The following is an 18,183-nucleotide window of genomic DNA, read 5'->3' as shown; positions in this document are numbered from 1 at the left end:
GATGCAGAAAGTGTAGCATGGTGAAAGCAGATTGCTTTATCATGACTAGTGTGTCAGAGCCGGTTTTGCTCCCTCCATAGCACAGGTTGGGATGTGGAGAAATTTTGGGGGACAAGTGACACTGGAAGCCATATAGCCCCCAAAAATGTGAGTACTATGTGGTATCATGGTCACATATCACTTGAGGCTGTCTTTTGGAACTCCAGAAGATATGTTTGTAGGAAGCCTTATGGCACACCTAAGATGAAATGAATGTGAATAGAATATATCAAATTGACTGTTATATGGAGCACCTTATTGTTTAGGTAAAAGATTTCTCAAGAAAATAAACTAGTAATAAAAATGACTCTAGAGATGGAGAAACACTAAATATCATGGATACCATGTACCGTAAGGTAAATGGGGAGTGAGATAATGATCTGCTCCTATTCCAAGGACAACAGGAAAAGTACTGTCATTAGAAAAATAAGGATGAGAAGGAGGTAATGGAAGAAGAGGAGGAGAAAAAGAAGAAGAATCAGAAGAACTCATTTATGTCTATGTATTATATAATGTGTATATATTCAAGGTACTGAACAAAAATTTTTATACTTAGTTTATTCACTTTTCAAAATAACAATAAGTAATAAAGAGAGGTTGTACAGATGGAAAATCTTATAGGGTCTAAAAGGATCTGAGAAGGAGAAGACACGCCACAGTTGCCAAAGAAGAGAGTCAAGGATGTTCAGGGTAAAGCATTCAACCCCAAAAGCCAAAGTTCTGAGGTAAACATCTATACATTGACCAGTCAACCCTTTACAACACAAGCCATGTAGGACTCTGTCAGGCTGAAACAGGAGACAGGACAGGAATCAATGTTCTTTGCAAATCAGGGGACAGACAGATCTTTTTAAAGTAAATCTATAAACTTTGTTTCTTGAATGGCCAAACACTGTCACTCTAAACCAGCTCCACTTTGCTAAGACTTGGCATGATCTTGGTTAAGAATTTGATCTAGGATATTCCCCAAGTAATCAAAAAGTCCAGGAAAGGAAGGTTTCCTTTGAAGCAAAAAGAAATCCACAGAGGAATTTTTCTATTGTTGTCTGAGATATTAAGATAAAGAAGAGTCAGAACTCATTCCATGACTATAACTGACATTTACTTTCCAACAATAAAATAATTCCTGACTTTCATTGACAACTCCAAAGATGGACCTGATCCCTTTTACCTCTTACAGTCTCCTCAGTAGCTTCAGGATTCCCTGCTTGATCTCCCTGGTTCTCACGCCATAAACAATGGGGTTCAGAGCTGGGGGAATCAAGTGGTGCAGGATGTTGAGCAGGATGGGAACATCTGGGGGGATTCTCTTCCTAGCCAGGTTAGTGATGACCAGAACCAGCAGGACTGTGCTGAAGAACAGGATAAGGATGAAGTGGGAACCACATGTGCTCAAAGCCTTGGCCACAGCACCCTCAGCCTTGATCCTTAGCACAGCTTTCAGGATGAAGGAGTAGGAGAGAACAATAAGGATGAGGTCAGAGCCCAGTAAGGTCCAGGCTGTCACAAGCTGGTAAAGTTGATTGAAGGTGATATCATCACAGGAGAGTTTGGACACAGATAGGTTAGTGCAGATGCAATTCTTGATGATGTTCTCTGCACAGTATCTGAGTTGGGAAGAAAGGATTGGAACAGGAAGAAAAAACATGGCATTTCGGGCTACAACAAACATGGTAGCCTTAGTCACAAATTGGTCAGTGATGATGGATGGGTACCGTAGTGGGTGGCAGATGGCCACGTAGCGGTCATAGGCCATGATCATGAATGTGCAGGACTCCATGGCAAGGAAACAATTCATGATGAACATCTGGAGGAAGCAGGCAGAGAAGCTGATGGACCTGAAGTCAAACCAGAACATGACCAGGACTTTGGGGATGACGGTGAGGCAGAGGACCATGTCCAGCAGAGAGAGGAGGCTGAGCAAGTAGTACATGGGTTCGTGCAGTGAAGCCTCCAGCCGAATGGTGATCAGGAGGGTGATGTTTGCCCCCATGGCCAAAAGGAAGAGGAGGCTGAGGGGCAGGGACAGCCAGTGCTGCCAACTCTGGTAGTTAGGGAAGCAGATGAGGAGGAATTCAGAGACTGGAGCAGTGGAGTAGTTGCTGGGTGATGTCATGCAAAAAAATCCTGTACAAGCTAGAAATTCAGAGTCCCTAAAAATGAGAACAGAATATATCACCATTGAAAGTATATGCTCTAAGATGCAGTAGAACTCAGTTGCCACTGGGGCTCTCAACCTGTCCCAATAGTTTTTAAATCATCATCATCATCCATCATCACTGACATTTAACTCAACAATTTTCATATGCTAGGCATTTTGCAGAATGTTTATATTCACAATCTCACTATCATTTAAAAAACTTTTAAGAGCAATTAATATTGTTATACTAATTTTACAGATAATGAAAGAGCGAGCAGAGTAGTCTGAACTAAATCAGAGAGCCAGTAAGTGGTGAAGAACCAGGAAATCTGACTCTTGTGTTCATGCTTCCAGCCACCACAGAAGATTTACACTCAACTAGAACAATTACTTAACTAAGCCCTCCTTCCTTCAGTGTAGAAAAGATATCTGTATGGGAAGATCTGACTCCATAGAACTGAACAGAGCCCTACATCGGGATTCTATATTTTCACTCATCAGGAAATATTGGGCTAGAGCAGTGGTCGGCAAACCCCTTGAGTGTAGCTCTTCCACAAAATACCACGGCCTGGGCGAGTCTATTTTTAAGAAGTGGCGTTAGAAGAAGTTTAAGTTTAAAAAATTTGGCTATCAAAAGAAAATTCAATCGTTGTACTGTTGATATTTGGCTCTGTTGACTAATGAGTTTGCCGACCACTGGGCTAGAGGTAGAGCAGCCCTTGACTCCACCCAAAGACAGTGATTTTTTTTAGTTCTGAAGAGGATTTTAGTTTAAAGGCATAGCATTTATCATTCTCTTGCTAGATTATTTGCTTTTATGTCTCTTTGTGAAGGTGCAATAGTGTCTTCTTTGGTTTAGGCCCTTCAGAAGGACCCAACTCTGGTGACAGTTAGTATTGAGGGGTACACTGAGATGTTTACCAAAGGCAGTGAGTTGATATAGTCATGTAAGCCTACATAGGAATCCATTAACGTGGTAATAAAAATAGTCTGATTGCCTGGTTGGTGTTGCTCAGTGGTTGAGTGCCGACCCATGAACCAGGAGGTCATGGTTTGATTCCAGGTCAGGGCACATGCCTGGGTTGTGGGCTCATCACCAGTGCAGGAGGCAGCCAATCAATGATTCTTTCTCATCAGTGATGTTTCTATCTCTCTCTCTCCATTTATCTCTCTGAAATCAATAAAAAATATTAAAAATTGTATATGATTTCTTGGAGCAAGGATCCACTATTCCTAGCCTATGGAATCTATGTTCTGTCTACTTACCTGGTATCTGCTTTAATTCCAGTTGTTTAATCCAGTTGGTACTGTCTTATTTCCTCACTGCTAAATAAAGAGCAGGGTGGCCAAGTGCTAGGAAGGGTAATAATTAAGGGCTGCACAGCAAAGGAAAAGAAAAAAAAAAGAGGGAGTCATGGCAGGAGAAAAAAGAGAGCCCAGGAGGCATATAATCAGTATAGTTGAGATTACTGATACTGCTCATCCATCCCATCTGATAGTTTCTTCTAGGACAGTGAAATGTGAATGAAAAAATATCAGACTCTAGCTGTCAGAGAACATAAGATCCAAGGACTTTCATTTTGAATATCCCAGACTTTCCAAATACAGTACAAACACACACACACACACACACACACACACACACACACACACACACGGCTCTGGGGTTCTAACAGTGGTAGGGACAATTATGTATCAGATCTGTCCTGTAGTTTCATATGTGATTGGGAAAATGACCCTCAGTGTGAATCAGAGATACAGAAAGAATAGACAGCTTACTCCCATTTTCTGAAAAGACTTCTCTTTTTTAATAACCTCAGTTATCTTCAGAGTGACTCCATCTATTTGAACAACCAGAAAATAGTCAGTGCCTTCTCTGTACCTGGTCTTAATATTAGGCATAATCATGTATAGCATGGATTTAGAAAAACATTTCTGAGAACTTAATAGAAGAAAATTGAAAAAAAAGCATTTAAAATGAAGTATAGTTGTTGCTCTAATAAAGATAATCTGACAAACAGTGAGAAAGGGATGGAAGTACAGATGAATAAAGCAATATGCTATAGTTAAAAAGTTGGCCTCAGATAAATTTCAAATCTTCTTCTTAAAATTCTTCTATGACCATGATATCCATTTAAACTTCATGCTATCTAGTTTTCTCATTTATGAAATAAATAAGTGATATTTAAATTTAAGATGTTGTTGTGTTCTGTTAGACCCAGAGACATAGCAAGCTGGGAGCATCAGGGAAGAATAGGAAAAAAGAGGCAACATTCACCTAGGAAAAAGAACTATCCTTGTAGACAGTGGTAAGAGAAGAAAGGCCTACCTACATGAATGTTTAGTAATGATTATTGATGAGGTGTAGGCACTGGTAGATCCTAGATCTTTGGGGCAAGGAGGTAGGAGAGCAGAGTGTCAGGAGACAATGATCAAACATTCAGCCATGTGAGGTCCACTGGGTAGCAGTAGATGTCTTGTACACTATAAGAAACCACAGAAGATTTGAAACAGAGTTGATGTGCTATAGGACAAAGGGTAATCATGCAGAAGGTATGAATAGTGCACAGGAGAAGTGATTACAGTCTGAACAAAGACCATACAAGTGAAAAAGAAAGGAAGTATTTGAAGGGTGGGAGGACTACAGAATTTATTGCAAGAAAAGTTGAGGTAGCAGAGAAGGACTGGAGTTAAGAATATCACTGATGGTCTTTGAACTGATACAGGAAAGAAATATCCCTTTCAGATCTCCTATAGCCCAGATATATTCTTTTGGGTAGTAATAAAATTTCTGCTTTGTGTTAGAGTCTCTTTTAAATTTCCTAATAGCTGTGTCTATTTTTATTCTTTCTATCTGTATTCTACTCAGTGAAACCGAAGCCTCCTGATCTGAGAAATGGATTGCTGGCTATCTGAGCATTGTTTTGATTTCAATGCTCAAATTCCATCAATTTTTATCTATGGACTAATATTCATAAAGGTGCTGTTGTAGTGGTTTCTTGTTCTAAGCGCTAATGAAAAATGCATGGTCTCTGCCATAAGATACTGGCTGTCTGGAAATATGAGAAAAGTACTGAATTAACCAAAATTACAACAGAAGATCCAAACTCTAGAAAAAGAGTGATTACCTTGGCTCATAGATGAATTTAGACTAGTGTAGAAAGGAAGATTCTGACTCAACCAGACACAGAGCCTTGACCTCTTAGGCATGATGTGGGTGGGAGTCTTTGAGTCTACGAAAGTTCTGGGTGCACTACCCTTTATTATCACAGAATGACTCAGCCTCAGCTCTGAATGAAATAACAGCTTTAAGTCAGTTTGTGCCACTCATACTTGTACCAGGATTTAAGCATTTTGGCAGCTTTGCCATCTATACCTCATCTTATTGAGAATTCAATTTCCTGTACATACCAGTTTCTACCTTCATCATTATCATCTTCATCATAATTTTTCTGATCCCAACTTGAGACTCACCGTTTTCAGAAGCCTGCACACTGCTGTTTCTGGCTCTTGGAAAAAAGCACTAAAACTGGCCCTTCCAAAGGCTTTAGAGGCTGTTTTTATGGGCCCTGGCTCCACTATGCTCCTTCCTTCCTCATTGTTTACAGGACATGTGTCCTAGTTAGGCACCTGTACCCTGAGTCTCTGGTCTATTTCTCAAGAGAGTATATTATAAAAAGCTTAATTCAGCATTGTGAATAGAGGGAGGGAGGGGGGATCAATGGCTCTTGGGGAATCTAAATAAAGAAAAAGAAACTCTGAGAAAAGAATGGGGGAAGTTGAGTGATGAGGATCTCTTCAGGAAAAGTTTATATGGATAGACCTATGGGTAAGAACTGGAATAACCTATCCTCAGCCCTGTAGCTCTGTAGAGGGAGATTATAAAGGAACATCCCCAGCAATCAGAGGAGCATACATCTCAAAGGACAACTGAGGCGGGCCGGGAGCACTTTTCCTCTGAACCCTTCTCTTGCAATGGGAACATTAGTCTGGACCCAAGTAAATCCCTGGGAGTGACCTTGTCTACACACATTGTCTAATGTTTAAATTTTACCTTTATGGCTTTTTTTTTGGTCTAAACTCTGTTTCCTCTGGAGACCTGTAGAAAATGCAACTGTTAACAGTACTCACTTTCCACAGAGTAACACTTAGCATTGATTCCTTGGGAAACAGTGGAATTGCCACTAGTATAGCCACCATTCTGAATTGATGCATAACAGGACCTGGAAAATAGCCTCTCCTGTTAAGGTCTCCAGATGATTGTTAGGACAGGAATATTCAGGCTAAAGTTAGGATCTTTTGTGCTTTGGGCACAGGAATCCTGGAGACAGGAGAGCAAGTGGAGTCTGGTTCTAGGTCTTACACATTCCTACTCACAACTTCAAGGTAGAAATGTAATCCTATTCCCTCTGTACACTAATTTCTCTTCTGCTCTGCCTCTATCTTGTTACCTAGAGGTCCTGAATAAAGCGTCAAAGACTTTGGTAGCATCAAATAAAATTAATTGACTTTTCTATGAAGAAAACTATTATATGAGTCAATCATCATTCAATAAAAGTATGCTGCTAGAGCATGCAGTTTACATTGGGCAAAATATCCTGGTCCTCAAGCTTTTTAAAAACAAATAATCCCTCTCCACTCTCAAATTATAGGATGTAGCAAAGAGACAACTAGAGGCTTAAGTTTGAACCCTTCTCCTACCATTTCATGATTAGTTTCTCCTTGGACAACTTCATAAGATCTCAGAAGCACAATTTTCTCATTTTAAATATGGAGATATTGAACCTTTTCACAGAGGGGTGTTTAAAGAATAAAATTGCTTTTATTTTTTCATTGAGTGAACATTATGACTCTATTTCATTCAAAACACTTTACTACAGGTTAGACATAACGGTACATCAAAGAATGGTTTCTGCCACTTTAGAGAAGGAGAACAAAACTTAAATCACGCCAAGAATTACACTAGTGCCCTTGCTGGTTTGGCTCAGTGCATAGAGCATTGGCCTGTGGACTTAAGGGTCCCAAGTTCGATTCCAGTCAAGGATACATGCCCAGGTTGTGAGCTCAATCCTCAGTAGGGGGCATGCAAGAGGCAGCCGGTCAATGATTCTCTTTCATCATTGATGTTTCTATCTCTCTCTCTCCCTCTCCCTTCCTTTCTGAAATCAATAAAAATATATTTAAAAAAGAATTACACTAGTAATCCTATCTAATAAAAGAGTAATATGCAAATTGACCATCACTCCAACACACAAGATGGCTGCCCCCATGTGGTCAAAGATCCTGCCCCCATGTGGACACAAGATGGCCACCACAAGATGGCCAGCAGGGGAGGGCAGTTGGGAGGGATCAGGCCAGCAGGGGAGGGGAGTCGGGAGGGACCAGGCCTGCAAGGGAGGGCAGTTGGGGGTGACCAGGCTGGCAGAGGAGGGAAGTTGGGGGCGACCGGGCCTGCAGGGAAGGGCAGTTGGGGGGGACCCAGGCCTGCAGGAGAGAGCAGGTAGGGGCAATCAGGCTGGCAGGGGAGCAGTTAGGCATCAATCAGGCTGGCAGGGGAGTGGTTAGGGGTTGATCAGGCTGGCAGGCAGAAGTGGTTAGGGGCAATCAGGAAGGCAGGCAGGTGAGCAGTTGGGAGCCAGCAGTCCTGGATTGTGAGAGGGATGTCTGACTGCCTGTTTAGGCCCGATCCCGGTAGGGATCCCTTGAGGGGTCCCAGATTAGAGAGGGTGCAGGCTGGGCTGAGGGACACACACCCCCGTGCATGAATTTCATGCACTGGGCCTCTAGTAGTAGTAATAATAATAATAATAATGGTACATCTTTATTTTATAAACTAGAGGCCTGGTGCATGAAAATTCATGTACTGGAGGGGGTGTCCCTTAGCCTGGTCTGCCCCCTCTCACAGTCTGGGAGCCCTCGGGGCGGGGGTTGACCTGGTGATCAGGGGAAGGTGATGCCCCCATCACACCTCTGCTGCTGCCACTGCAGGCAGTGCAAGCCTCAGCCAGCCCTGGTTACCTAAGCCTTGGGGGGCCCTGGGTGGCTGGGCAGCCGCCATCTGAGGCTTGCCTGCACCTTGGACCGGCCCTGGGCAGCTGGACAGCTGCCATCGGTGGCTTGTCTGCGCCTTGGGCTGGCCCTGGGTGGCTGGGGGGTGGAGGGGACTGGGGGACTCTGGAGGCAGGCATGCAGTGTGGCCGGACCCGCCTGGGGGCAGGCCCAGCTGTGCTGTGTGCCTGCTCCCTGGCAGAGCTGAGTGGACTGGGCGCCGCCATCTTTGAGGGGGTGGCAGTCAATTAGCATATTGCCTCCTATTGGCTGTGGGCACCACCATCTTTGTGAGGTTGTGACAGTCAATTAGCATATTCCCTCTTTATTAAATAAATATGTTTTCTTCATTTATTAGTTGAGTTTTATATTATCAAGTTGATATTATAAGAAATATTTATTAAATAATTTTGAAAAGTTAATTGGAAAAACCTTAACTTATTTCTGATTTTAATAGCAAATATATAGTTAAAAAAAGAATTGTTCCATGTGAATAAACAGGATTTTGCCCTAACCAGTTTGGCTCAGTGGATAGAAAGTCAGCTTGCAGACTAAAGGGTCTCAGGTTCAATTCCGGTCAAGGGCACGTACAAGGGCACGATCCCTGTTCCTCAATTCCTGTTCTATTGTCGGGGTGCATGCAGGAGGCAACCAATCAATGTGTTTCTCTCATATTGATGTTTCTCTCTTTCTGTCTCTCCCCCTCCCTTCCATTCTCTCTAAAAATCAATGGAAAAATATCCACACAATAAACAGAATATTTATTTTGCTCTACAATTTAAAAAATAATTTACATTTAAAATTTTTTCACTAGCCTCAAAATTCATGGAGCTTACTGTATAATATTTATGCATTAATTTATTGATATAGTGGTTTACATAATTTATGTATTTTCTAATGTTGAAACATTATTTTTCTCTGTAATTATTTGATGTAAGAAGAGTCTGATATAGGTTTAGAACCTAGAATGTAAAACTAGGGAGACTCTTAGTTGTTACATAATATTAGTGAAAAAATTTATCATTTTGAAGTCAATTTTCATTTATGTAAACTGACATTAATAGTGGTATCTCTCTTTTAGGATTATTTTGAAAATTAAATGAATAGAAATAAAGCACTTGGCATTCAGTAAGAACTCTTCTAATTATATACATTATATTATTTAAAAATATATAGTCAAATCAGCTTGTCAAATTTATAATTTTGTATCTGAATATCTATATGTGGCAAGAAAAATTTGTATTTTTCTTTCTTCTGAATTTTTTCTTCTGTATTTTCCTATTTTCCGACCAGAATAATGTTAATTTTCTAAATTGTCAATGGAGAAAGATCGATGTGAGAGAGACACATCAACTGGTTGCCTCTGGCACCTGCCTGGACCAGGGGCAGGAAGCAAAGCTGAAACCCAAGTACGTGCCCTTGACCAGGAATCAAACCTGAGACCCTTCCGTGCCTGGGCCAACACTCTAACCACTTAGACACACCGGGCAGTGTCAATAACTTTTAGGGTTAAAGATCCTTAGCACACGCTCTCTTATCTGTTTTGTTCTAACCCCATAGATTATAGGGTTCAGAGCAGGAGGAATAATCACGTACAGATTGGCCAGAAGTATGTGGATGTAATGAGGGATGTTATGACCAAAGCGATGTGTCATGAAGGAGAAAAGGGCTGGCAGGTAGAACGCTAACATGACACAGACATGGGAGCCACATGTGCTGAGAGCCTTGCGCCGGGCATCCCAGGATGGGAGATGGAAGACTGCTCGGATGATTTGAACATAGGAAAATCCAATTATAGAAAGGTCAATGTATCCCACTGAGAAAGCAATCAAGCCATAGATAACATTGACCCTAATACTGGCACAAGCCAATTTTGCTAAGCCCATGTGTTCACAATAGGTGTGAGGGATAATGTGCACACCACAGAATGGCAATCTCAGGATGAGAAATATAAATGGAGTCACAAACAACAAAGTCCTGACTATGATGACTAGGCCTAGGATGGCTATAACCTTATTGGTGAGGATTATGCTATATCTGAGGGGGTTGCAGATGGCAATATAGCGATCTATGGCCATGACTGTCAGCACCACGGACTCCAGGCCAGTGCATATATGGATAGTGTACATTTGTGCGATGCAAGCACCAAATACAATGTCCCTGAGGTTGAACCAGAAAATACCCAGCATCTTGGGGATGGTGGCTGTGGACAAGCCAAGATCAGTGCAGGCCAACATGGCCAAGAAGTAAAACATGGGTTGGTGGAGGCTGCGTTCAGTCTGGATCACAAAGAGGATAGTGATGTTCCCCAGGAGGGCTATTAGATACACTGCAAAGAAGGGGAAGCCGATCCAGATGTGTGCATCTTCCAGCCCTGGAATGCCCATCAGAAGGAAGGAAGGAGGGTGGAACTGGGTATTGTTGGTATGCAGCATATCAGTGCAAATTGGTTATAGACACATTTCTTGCAGGAGTTTTCTTTCTTCCAGTGAGAAAACCTAACCTCCTTTATAGCATGATGCCTATTTTCTGGAGAAACAGAAATGCCATTCTTTAATTCCATAATACAGCAGAGGAGACCTAGAGAGGGAATAGGGGCTACAGTTAAAAAAAAGACACTCTCCCTTTAAAGTATTTGCTTCACATACATAGAAAACCATGCAGAAAATATTCAAATACAACAACTCTGCACTTCTCATGTCTTTCTTCCCTCAGTCTCTAAGGAAAAATCTGTGTACTGCATTAAATTCACAAATATCTGTTGTTAATTATATCTGTTAATCAGGAAGTTAAGCATAAATAAGATGGTATGTGTGTGTGTGCATGTGTATGTGTGTGTTCGCGTGCGTGTGTGTAAAATATCACTGGACTGGAACTGAGGAGGAGATAATGACTCAGCTGGTCTGGTGGTTCAAGGGAATGATATATTCTTGCAAAAGATGAAAAATAAAAAAAATCTATGTGGGAGAGAACCCAGTAAAGGTGAAGGACTGCATAGTTGTTCTTTGGATCTGAGTTGAGGAATGGAATTAAGACATTTAAACACATTAGGAGGCTATTATATAATTACAGCAAAACAGCAATTTTTCCTAGAATTTCAAAGTCTTAGTTGCTGGGGAATGCTTTCCTGAGTAAGTGCTAACTAACTTGATAGCTGATGGATGAGAATTCACTAAGAAGTGGAAGAGGGAATTGAGCAGAGAAAATATTGCTAGTTCACAGGAACAGAGGATGCAGAGACTGTGTGATGGGATTATATAGGTCCATGTAGTTGATTTTTAAGGAGTTTTATCTTCATCCTAGAAACAATGGGAAGAAACTGGGATTTTAAGCTGCAGTGTAGCATGATCGAATTTGCATTTCAAAACATCACTCTGGTTGCACTGTCAAAATTTATTAAAGGCAGCAAGTGCATTTGTAGTCAGATCAGTTAGATTATCACAGGTGTCCAAGATGAAGACAATGTTATCTTGTACCATGTTGTTAGTGACTGCTTGGAGCAGGTCAACTTTCTAAGTGTTTAATAGTATTAGTCTTCAGAAATAGCTACCAAACCTATTTTTCTTCCCCTTCACAACTAATGTGTTAATTAAGATGTTTAATCTTTTATCTAACTTTTTCCTATAATTATTTCCTCTTCACCAATGGACCTCTCAGTGCTTTTCCTTTGGAAAACATGTGACTGATCAATACAAAGTGGGGCAACAGTAGGTTTACAGTTGTGAGTATGCAGAACAGTTTATTCTTGTATTATTATTTATTAATTATTGAATTATTTTCTATTTGAATAAGTGTAGACTTACCTTTTCCCCACCCTGTATAATCCCACTAGTAAAACATGGTTAAGTAGTAGTGATTCACACCCTAAGATTTTTATGTTTAATAAACTTGTCCATATATATTTTATTTTTTAAAAAATATATTTTTAATTGATTTCAGAGAGGAAGGGAGAGGAATAGAGAGATAAAAACATCAGTGATAAGAAGGAATCATTAATCAGCTGCCTCCTGCATGCCCCACACTGGGGATCAAGCCCACAACCAGGGCATTCCCCTGACTGGAAATCAAACCTGACCTCTTGGTTTATAGGTTGACACTCAACCACTGAATCATGCTGGCTGGGCAACAACCAATTCTTCCATGTATATTTTCTAAGTTTGCCTTTACCAGGGGGCTCTGTGCAGAACTAGGGAGAGGGATTGAGGACTTATACATAGTTTGAGAAGTCCTCTGTTAATACCTTGTGGTGGCACTTGGGGTGGGCAGGGAGGGTGGAGGTCATTAACATGTCTTGATTTCTTATATTGTTACTGCTTCCAATTACTTACATTTTATTCCTTCTATATTTAGGATCATCTACAAACTTACCACCACTACCACTCTTTGCCCTCATCTGTTATATTATAGAAGTTTCCAGTTATTTATCTTTAATTCATATGACAAATAGTTATAGAGTACTTACTATCTTCCAAGTACTGCTCCAAATGCAGGCAAGCAACAAAGACTGAGTCAAAGTCCCCAACCTCATGAAGCCTAAAGTCTAGTCACTGAGGACAAATATGTGATACCTTAATCAATAAAGAAATTAATAAAAAAAATGAAGTCTAGTCACATGCTAGTTTTTTGATTTTGATCTTACACATAGTAATTCTTTCATTTTTTAAATAGTCTTCACAGGGAAACTTTTAAAAAGGTGCTTTGGTATTCTAAATATACTACAAATTCAGAATTCTTCTAGTCAGTAACCTTGTTGTCATTGGCAAAATGTATTGTCTATCTAGGTCACTGCCTCTGTGGCCACCACTATCATTACTATGGCCATGGTTGATGTAGTCATCTTTACCTTTTATTGGTTTAGTCATTTTTTAATGTTTAATAAACTCTCCCATGTATGTTTTCTAAGTTTACCTTTACCATAAATCTCTGAGGCTTTCTCTTCCTCTCCCTTTCTGAACCTCTCTCTTCCCTTTCAGACACTCAATTCCTGGGGTAAACTGATCTTCTGCCAGGGATAGGTTTCTATTCTTTGTAGCAAAAATGGTAAGCTCTTTAACCAGGTTCCCAGTCTTCCCATCTCTCAACCCTTTATGTCCCATTTCTAAATATACTGTAACTTTCTCCCACTGGGATGACTGTGCCCAGTGTGAGAAGTTCTCCTCTGAGGTGACAAAATAGAAGTAACTAGAGAAGAAAAAACCTCATTTGTGCTAGCTAATAAGAGTTAGCATTGGTATTTCCCCTCGTGTTTGCAAACAACATTCTTTATTCATATATCTGCATCTACATGGATGTTCCTGGGTTTGTTGATAGCTGTTTATTTAGAACAGTGAGTGTTTTACTGTGTGGTTCTGTGTTAGCAAATGACATGCGATAATGAATCCAGTTATTGTCAACATAATTCCTTTCTCATTTGCTACATTGCTTGGAGATGGCTCTATCTAAATACTCTGGCTGAGTCATAGGAGCTCCATCACTCACACAAATCACTTTAGTTACTTTCACTGAGAACCCTCTTTCAGCATAACCAGGAGCTGACTCACTTACCTCTGCCCAGCATCTGAGAAATGGTTTGCGAAGAACTGGATGCCACAGACTGCAACCTGAGTGTGACTGTATCCTCAATAGCCAGGACCAAGGAGTTATACTGAACTCTAGTCCCTTGGGAAGGGTCTCCTCACAGTGGGTTGTGTCCCGGGGTGTAGGGTAATGGTACAGAAAATTTCCATATCCCTGAGGATCAAGCTCTATGATTCTGGTCAGAGATACCTTCTGGTTATAGATGATTTGGAATTTGCATCCTGCAGCAAGTATCCTCCCTAAATAAGTCCCAAGAGTCTAGTTACTTATGAAAGGCAGGCAGTGAACACAGGGCAAGAGCACCATAGAAAAACCCCACTATCTCCTCAGAAATATATGTACACTTAGTAAATGGCAGAGCCAGAATTCTAATGTAAGTTCCCAAATCCCGAGCTATCCCTGTTTTAAGAATTGCATTAGATAATTTGTTGTGAGAATATAATGCTTTGAATACTATGTATAATATTATTAGAAACATGAAAATAAATATAATTGCACAAAGGAAAACCAGCTTATGATATATACGAAGAACATGACTTTTTTGTCCACTTATTTGTTCTGTAACCTTGGACAATTTAATTTGCCATTCCAAGCCTTGACTTTCTTACAGGCAAAACGAGAAAAATTATATTGACTTACAGGATTGCTTTAGTGATATAATAGGATAATGCCTAGAAAGTAGCCAGCAACTGTTTATTATAAATTAATTAATAAACAAATATCTTCCCTGTGATAATAGCTAAGTGATGTTGAACACATATCTTAACTTCTCTGAGGCTTATGTTACCCCTATAGATTCAAAAAGCTAATGAAAATGACCATACACATTTCACATGTTTCCCTCCCCCCCCCTGCCAAATTAAGTGAGATAATGCATTTAACTAAAATAACAACATTTGAAAACAGATCCAAGCTTTATTACTTATATGAAACAGATGTGCTTTTTCAGTGTTGATTTTTAATAGAAAAACTCTAGTTATTTTTTAGTTCACTAGATTGCTCATATAAACAATTTATTTAAGAAATGTATTTAATTTCACCACTAGATGTCAGTAATGCTCGTATGACAAGCAAATATTCCTTGACCCAACCTACATTTACTAAGCTGCCATGAGTTAGATAACACTCTAATTAGGTGCTCAATAATATAAGCCAAATCAATACAAGTGTGCTTGTCATTTTAGCATTTTATGTAACCGTCAAATCATCTACATTCTTGAACAAATAACAAAAGATCTCATGTGAGCTCTCAGGATGGCTAACTTAAGTTTTCAAGATATTTGACATATATATCTTTACGTGTATAATTCCAAAGTTAATAACTATCTTCTCTTCAGGGAGCCATGATTTGTTTTGTAATAAATGAATTTAAAGAAAAAAAAGTTAATGCCTCTTCTTAATTATTTATAATACTAGAGGCCTGGTGCATAAAATTCGTGTACTGGGTGGGGGGGGGGGTCCCCCCTCAGCCCAGCCTGCGCCCTCTTGCAGTCCAGGAGCCCTCAGGGGATGTCTGACTGATGGCTTAGGCCCGGACATCCGGCAGTCAGACATCCTTAGCGCTGCCACGGAGGCAGGAGAGGCTGCTGCATTTGCCTGCTGTAAGTCAGGCTTCTGGCTGAGCGGCATTTCCCCTGTGGGGGTGCACTGACCCCCAGGTGGCAGCTCCTGTGTTGAGCATCTCCCCCCTGGTGGTCTATGTGCGTCATAGTGACCAGTCGTTTTGCAGTTTGGTCGATTTGCATATTAGCCCTTTATTATATAAGATACTCTACAAAATCTGATATATCTGGCTATACATTTTTATATCAATGTTTTTGAATTTCATTATCGGTTAAAGCTTTAGAAAGCTCAATATTTTCCTCAATACCCATAAATCATATTAAAAAACTCCTGTCATACCACATCTGCCCCCCTTTATCCTACTTTGGGCCTTAGAGAATACTCTAAAATTATGTGAAACTATCTAGGAATACTAACATAAAACATGGATGGCAATTACATGATTATTTTATTCCTTCTTTTAAAAGATTTTAATCCCCAAGGAAAACATGCTAGTTTTGATTTCAAAGTGTATTCGTCTACATGATTTAAAAAAATAAGTATTATTTTAGATAACTGTCTAACAGCATAAAAAGAAATTTAAACCTCTTCTAAGGGAACTCTGAGAACAAAAAGAGAGACAGTAAGGTGAATAATTATTAGACAACTGTGGCTCTATTCTCATTACATGTCTTTTCCCACTGCACTACCACTGTATATTATGCCTGGGACCAATATTTTTGTGAGGTCACTGACCATTTGACTAAAAAAATGTATTACAAAATTCATGGATCTATGTGATATATAATAATTTTTTAATGAAAACTTAGACTAATGGGTAAAAATAATTATATATTTGATTGTTGTTCAATCACTGTACATAAAGATTCTTTCTAGTGTTCAGGCATTTTTCCTTTTCTGTTTAGTTTCATAAACCATCTATTTATATTTTTTATTGTCAAAATAGACCATTTCTGGACATTTCAACTCTCCTGCTACAATAACACTGTAACTACTTACAATAGCTTTTCAGAACAATATAAATCATCTTGCTTCTAGCATTTCCAAATTCTATTTATTCATTAGGTCAGTGTTCCTTCAGGGTCTAAACTGACTTAGAGAGAAGCCATATGGAGAAATGGGGAGAGTTCACACCCTTTTCCACCAGCCATTCTCTTTCCCATTCTCTTGCCTCTTGAATATCTTCCTTTTCCATTTGTGCAGTTACATGGGAGTGGGTGAGCAGAGTGGGCAGCAAAAGTGGCTTTGCTCTATCTGTCAATCCCAAACCACTTTCTTTCTTTTTTCTTTTTTTTTCCTTGATGTCTGTAGCCAAATTTATCCCTGAGGCCCAGCAAAGGGGATCAGGGCCCATGCGCCACAGCGTTTCTGTGACAGCCTTCTGGGCCAGTGCTTGTCATGGGTGGGGCAGGCACAATCCCAAACCACTTTCAATAAAAATGAAAAATCTGGCCACTATTATCCAATATAAGAAAAAATTTAAAACAATGCTCAGATTAAATATAGGTAGTATGTGGATATATTTCCCCAATCTTTACAAATATTATTTCTGAAAAAATATCTTTACAACCCGCCCTCGGATTTGCTTGGTCCTGATTCCATAAATGACTGGATTAAGAGCAGGTGGGACAACCACATATACATTAGCCAAAAGAATGTGGATATAATGTGGAATGTTTTGACCAAAGTGGTGTGTCATAAAAGAAAAAAAATGCTGGTGTATAAAAGCACAGCATGACACAGACATGTGAACCACAGGTATTGAGAGCCTTTAGTTGGGCTTCCTGAGAGGGAAGGCGGAAAACAGCTTGAAGGATAAGGACATAAGAAGAGGCAATCAGGATCACATCTACAATGATATTAGAAATCACCATTAGCTCATAGATAATGTTGATCTTGATTGGTGCACAGGCCAACCTGGCAAGACCCATGTGCTCTCAGTATGTGTGAGGGATGATGTAATGTCCACAGAAGGGCAGCCTCAGAATGAGAAACACAAATGGAGTCAAAAGAACTAAATTTCTTTCAACAACAACAGAGAGTAGGATGCTGATTGTTTTATTGGTGAGGATCATTGTGTACTGGAGAGGGTTGCAGATGGCAACAAAGTGCTCATAAGCCATGGCCACCAGTAGAACTGTCTCCATGCCTGTAAACATGTGTATAAAGAACATCTGAGCTAGGCAACTCCCAAAGCTGATTTCTTGGAGGTTGAACCAGAAGATGCCCAGCATTTTAGGGATGGTAGATGTGGAGAGACCCAGGTCAATCATAGACAACATGGCCAGGAAGTAGAACATGGGCTGGTGGAGACTATGTTCAGTCTTGATCACAAAGAGAATGGTAATGTTCCCCACTAGGGCGATCAGGTACACAATACAGAATGGGAAAGCAATCCATATATGCACAGTTTCTAGTCCTGATATTCCTAGCAGGAGAAAGAAGGGGGGATGGAACTGGGTATCATTGAAAGAAGACATTCTCTTAGCAAGTGTCATTGAATTCCTGTTATGGAGTAGGATCTTACTTTCTTGAAGATATTTTCTTGTCAAGATCCTGGAAAGATGAAAAGACCTCTAACCAGTATGCTGGAAAGAATGGTAGAAGCAATTAATTTACAAACATTAGAGATTCTCTTCTTTTTTCCAGAGGATAGTTGATCAATTTTCTCAATACACATTATAGGCATTTTGTCCATGGCTTTATTTTTTTCTAATATCTGAGATATTGAAGGAATTGTGAATATTTCAAAAAGTAGGGTATACTTACATTTCCTTTCATTCCTTTTTAAAAGTGTCCACTTGGTTACTTTTGGG

General features: G+C 40.0%; 3 protein-coding genes across 3 annotated transcripts; all 3 read right to left on the bottom strand.

The window, feature by feature from the left end:
* Positions 1-1,213: 1,213 nt before the first annotated feature.
* Positions 1,214-2,155, bottom strand: LOC308233389 (olfactory receptor 56A4-like; the record flags this gene model as incomplete). Its single annotated transcript, XM_080640319.1, has 1 exon — positions 1,214-2,155. One exon carries the CDS (start codon positions 2,153-2,155, stop codon positions 1,214-1,216), a length of 942 nt encoding a protein of 313 aa, XP_080496445.1.
* Positions 2,156-9,720: 7,565 nt separating this feature from the next.
* On the bottom strand, positions 9,721-10,662 carry LOC308233384 (olfactory receptor 52E5; the record flags this gene model as incomplete). Its single annotated transcript, XM_080640315.1, has 1 exon — positions 9,721-10,662. The coding sequence occupies one exon, from the start codon at positions 10,660-10,662 to the stop codon at positions 9,721-9,723; it is 942 nt and encodes a 313-aa protein (XP_080496441.1).
* Positions 10,663-16,910: 6,248 nt separating this feature from the next.
* Positions 16,911-17,847, bottom strand: LOC308233399 (olfactory receptor 52E4-like; the record flags this gene model as incomplete). The annotated part of the gene is given in 3 exon segments (XM_080640329.1): positions 16,911-17,078; positions 17,080-17,304; positions 17,308-17,847. Coding segments are annotated over 3 exon segments (933 nt in total).
* Between the last annotated feature and the right edge of the window lie 336 nt (positions 17,848-18,183).

The sequence above is a fragment of the Plecotus auritus genome (assembly GCF_963455305.1).
Source record: "Plecotus auritus genome assembly, chromosome: 9".
In the NCBI taxonomy this organism is placed as follows: Eukaryota; Metazoa; Chordata; class Mammalia; order Chiroptera; family Vespertilionidae; genus Plecotus; species Plecotus auritus.
The sequence above is the reverse complement of the archived record's forward strand: the minus strand, read 5'-3'. Positions and strand labels throughout refer to the sequence as shown.